The sequence below is a fragment of the Otolemur garnettii genome, unplaced genomic scaffold (assembly GCF_000181295.1).
Source record: "Otolemur garnettii isolate 467f Iridium unplaced genomic scaffold, OtoGar3 scaffold00013, whole genome shotgun sequence".
In the NCBI taxonomy this organism is placed as follows: Eukaryota; Metazoa; Chordata; class Mammalia; order Primates; family Galagidae; genus Otolemur; species Otolemur garnettii.
The window spans coordinates 2444556-2449010 of record NW_003852408.1 but is presented as its reverse complement, the minus strand read 5'-3'; the positions used below and the strand labels follow the sequence as shown (position 1 = coordinate 2449010).

The following is a 4455-nucleotide window of genomic DNA, read 5'->3' as shown; positions in this document are numbered from 1 at the left end:
TTTTTTTTTCTTTTTTCCTCCCTTCCCCCTTAATGTACTTTCTAAAAGTAATTCTCACCTCGGCACCTGTAGCTCAAATGACTAAGGTACCAGCCACATACACTGTAGCTGGCAGGTTCGAATCCAGCCTGGGCCCGCCAAAACAATAGTGACAACTACAACCAAAAATAGGTGGACATTATGGTGGGCTCCTATAGTCCCAGCTACTTGGGAGGCTGAGGCAAGAGAATCACTTAAGCCTAAGAATTGGAGGTTGCTATGAGCTGTGACGCCGCGGCATTCTACCAAGGATGACAGCTTGAGACTCTTTCTCAAAAAATAATAATAATTCTTGGTTTAAAATTTACAGATGCCAATATGTTAAGAATCTAAATGAAATTATTTACATAATTTATTAGTTATAGTAATAATATATTGTTTTTGTCTGTTTTTTTTGAGACAGAGCCTCAAGCTGTCACCCTGGGTAGAGTGCTATAGTATCATAGCTCACAGCAACCTCCTACTCCTGGGCTTAAGTGATTCTCTTGCCTCAACCTCCCCAAGTAGCTGGGACTACAGGCACCCACCACAACACCCAGCTGCTTTTTGGTTGCAGCTATTATTGTTGTTTGGCAGGCCCGGGCTAAATTCGAACCCGCCAGCTCAGGGCTGGCACCTTAGCCTCCTGAGCCACAGGCACTGAGCCAATATATTGCTGTTTTAATAATAATACTTCATAGGAAGATTATGAGGATCGAGTTAATACATGTAACTTGCTTAAAACAATCCAGCACATAATAAGTACTTGGTACTGTTAGCTATCACTGTTAGCTGTCAGTGTTAGAATGTACAAGTATTTGTCGCCTTTCACCCTATTTGGCATTCTCTGAAGCATACACTGAAATAGAGCAGGTAACTATAAACGATATTCTTTAATTTTTCTTGTTACATGAAAATATTTGCAATTCAATTCAGTATATTAAGCTTCTACTATTAGTTAAATATTGTGCTAAGAATTAGAGATACCAAAAAAAAAACCCAAAAATCCCAAAACAGTTCTTCTAGCCAAGTTGGCGTGTTAAAACAATAAAGTGGGAGGCTGTGAAGCAGACAGAGTGAGAGGTAGGGGTTGCAAACAGCAAGAACAGCCTGTGCAGAGGCACTGAAACCGTATGTTTGGGGAAATACCAAGAATTTAATATTGCTGGAGCAGAGGACTGACATAGAAAATGTCAGAGACTAGGCAGAGACCAGTTCCTGAAAGTCTGTTTCTTATTCCCGTAAGCAATGAGAAACCTTTGAATCATCTTTTTTGCTTTAGTTTCCAGCAAACACAGAAACTTTGAAGCATTTTAAGCAGGAAAATAACACAGTAGGATTACAAAAACACTTTTTAATTCCTAATTATAAAATAGATCATACTTCTTATATGTACATACCCCAGAGTATGTAATATTTATAATAAACATAGATACCTGTATGTGTGTATATATTTTTAAGTATTTTTATCATATGAAATAGAAATTTCCCCGTAGTATTAAGTAATCATCAAGAACATGTTAAGTAACCTCAGAAGTTAAAAAATTAGTTACCATATGACCCAGCAATTTCACTTCCAAATGAAAATGTATCTCCACACAACTTGGGCATGAATTGTTTGGTAACATTTATCATAGCCAAACAATATAAGCAACCCCGATGCCTATGGACTGATGAATGGGTAAATAAAATGTGGGTATATCCATACAATGGAATATTATTCAGCCATAAAAAGAAATTAAGTACTGATTCATGCTATAGTGTAGATGGATTATGAAAACATGCTAAGAGGCCAGGTGCAGTGGCTCACGCCTATAGTCCTAGCACTCTGATAGGCTGAGAAGGGTGGATTGCCTGAGCTCACAAGTTCAAGACCAGCCTGAGCCAGAGTGAGACACCCTCCTCTACCCTCCCCCCCCCAAAAAAAAACTAGCCAGGAATTGTGGTGGCCACCTGTAGTCTCAGGTACTTGAGAGGCTAAGGGAAGAGAATTGCTTGAGCCCAAGAGTTTGAGGTTGCTGTGCGCTGTGATGCCACAGCACTCTAAGGGCATCAAAATGACACCCTTGTCTCAAAAAAAAAAAAAAAAAAAAGGCATGCTAAGTGAAAGAAGTCAGTTACAAAAGGCTACATATTGTATGATTCCTTTTAGATGAAAGGTTTAGACTGGGCACAGTGGCTCACAATTCTGGGAGGCCGAGGCAAGAAGATTGCCAGGAGTTCGAAATCAGCCTGGGCAACATAGCAAGACCTATCTCTACAAAAATAAAAATCAAAAAATTAGCAAGCAATGGTGGTGTGCACCTATAGTCTCAGCTGTTTGGAAAGCTGAGGTGAGAGGATTGCTTGAGCTCAGGAATTAGAGGCTGCAGTGAGTTCTAATCAGACCACTGCACTCCAGCCCGGGTGACAGAGTGAAATCTTGTCTCTGAAAAAAAAAAAAGCAAGAAAAAAGAGTCAAAAGAGGCAAGTCTGTAGAGACAGAAAGTAGATTAGTGATTGCCAGATGCTAGGGAGGACAGGAAACATGGGAATGACTGCTGATGGGCACAGGTTTCTTTTTGTGGGATGATGAAAATGTTCCAAAATTTAACTATGATGGTTGTACAACTCTGTAAAAATACTGAAAATCATTCAAATGTACACTTTATTAAGAGAATTGTATAGTATATGAATAAAGCTGGCATGAAAAAATTAGGAAAAATTTAAGATAAAGAGGGGGAACAAATCCAAAGATAAGTATTGATAACTTGCCTTCATGCAGCCAGACTTTTGGGGGCTGAGATTTGAATCCATGTAGTTTGCACATAGTCTGTGGTCTTAGCTATTGTGTTATGCTGTTTTCATCCAAGCATTAGTTTCCTTAGGATAAAGCTACAGAATTGAAGTTAACAGAGTTAAAGTACAAATTTAGCTTTGCATTTCTAGTAAGATGTTTGGGTAGCAGTGGGGAGGACTGTGGAAGGGGATGGGAAGGCCAGTTAGGAGGCTGTTCAAATAGTGCAAGACAGATTCACACGATGATAACTGAGATGGAGAGAAGATTTATGTGGAAGTGAGTCTACCAAGTATTGAGAAGTTGCTTGGCTATTTATAGCAACTTGGAACTGATAATTCTCTTTTTTACCATGCTGAAGTTCTTTCTGAAATTGGCTACACAATATAAGATACACTGAGTACTGCATCCCGAATACCTATTTTCCTGAACATCTTTCTCATCCCAGAAGGAGAATGGACAAAGTAACAAAGGTAAATCATATAGATTAAAATTTTTGTAAGAACAACTTTGCCAAATCAAGTTTTAAGTAGTCAGATAGGTCCAGAGATGGAAAGAATTTGTGAACTTGGCAAATGAGAGCTTTAAATGTGTAAATATTTGTGAAGGGCTTTACCCTCATCATTACCTGCAGTTCCTTGAGGCCCACTTTTCAGATTATCTAGTATTGTTAGCTTCCTCTTCTCTATCTGATAACTCAGAGATCCTAGTATTAGCCCCAGGCGAAGTGCTGCAGTGGCACAGTTTGAGGGGGACAAAATTGTTCTAATATCTTTAACTTTTACTTTCAACTCGTAAAATGAAGCCTTACGTATATCTCAGCAATGTTGACTATGCCTTCTTATAAAGCATTTCCATTTTTACATTCAAAATTGGAATTCAAGGCATAAGTTTGTAATGTAAAATGATGGTTTTCCATGGTCAGTAATTTTTACCAGAACTATTCATTTTTCAGTAAAGTGAGAAAAAATATTATTTAAAATAGAATAGGTGGCCACAGTTCAGGCACTTTGCCTCAGTGTTGTGTCTTTGACATAATTATGATTTGAGAAGGGTACTTGATGTGCTTTGTGCCGCTGGTAAGTATACATGGCATAGTCCTCCATTCCCAGCAGGTGGAGTTATACTACATAAAATTTTTGTTCCATGAAACAGCACATTTGCCCTTTCCAAAGCAGAGTCATGTCAGAGAGGATTTGATTTCAAAACTTTCTGTCATTGTATTTTCATGTTTCTTTTAAAAGAGTTAAAAGTTTTTGGTTTTTTACAAATTTCAGATTGAAATAAGGGTACATATGCTTAGGGTACATTGTTTGCATTTGTTAGGTGAAGTCCAAGTTGTGGTTGAGCCCTTTCCCCAGAAGGTGTGCTGTATACCCCTACATTGTGCCCATTAGGTAAGAGTGGAGTTAAAGTTTTTTTTAAAGAAAGAAAGTATTAGTAAATTATTTATCTCTTTTCTGGCTCGGCGCCTGTGGCTCAAGTGGCTAAGGCGCCAGCCACATACACCTGAGCTGGCGGGTTCGAATACAGCCCGGGCCCGCCAAACAACGATGGCTGCAACCAAAAAATAGCCAGGCGTTGTGGCGGGCACCTGTGGTACCAGCTACTTGGGAGGCTGAGGCAGGAGACTTGCTTGAGCCCAGGAGTTAGAGGTTGCT

At 39.2% G+C, this 4455-nt stretch overlaps 1 protein-coding gene across 1 annotated transcript in view; it reads left to right on the top strand.

Annotated features, from left to right (window-relative positions):
• ARMC9 (armadillo repeat containing 9) overlaps positions 1–4455 on the top strand; it is a 190653-nt gene that overhangs the window by 13802 nt on the left and 172396 nt on the right. Inside the window, exon 4 of the mRNA XM_023510364.1 lies at positions 3243–3267. Coding sequence (XP_023366132.1) covers positions 3243–3267 — 25 coding nt within the window. The remainder of the gene's footprint in view (positions 1–3242; positions 3268–4455) is intronic.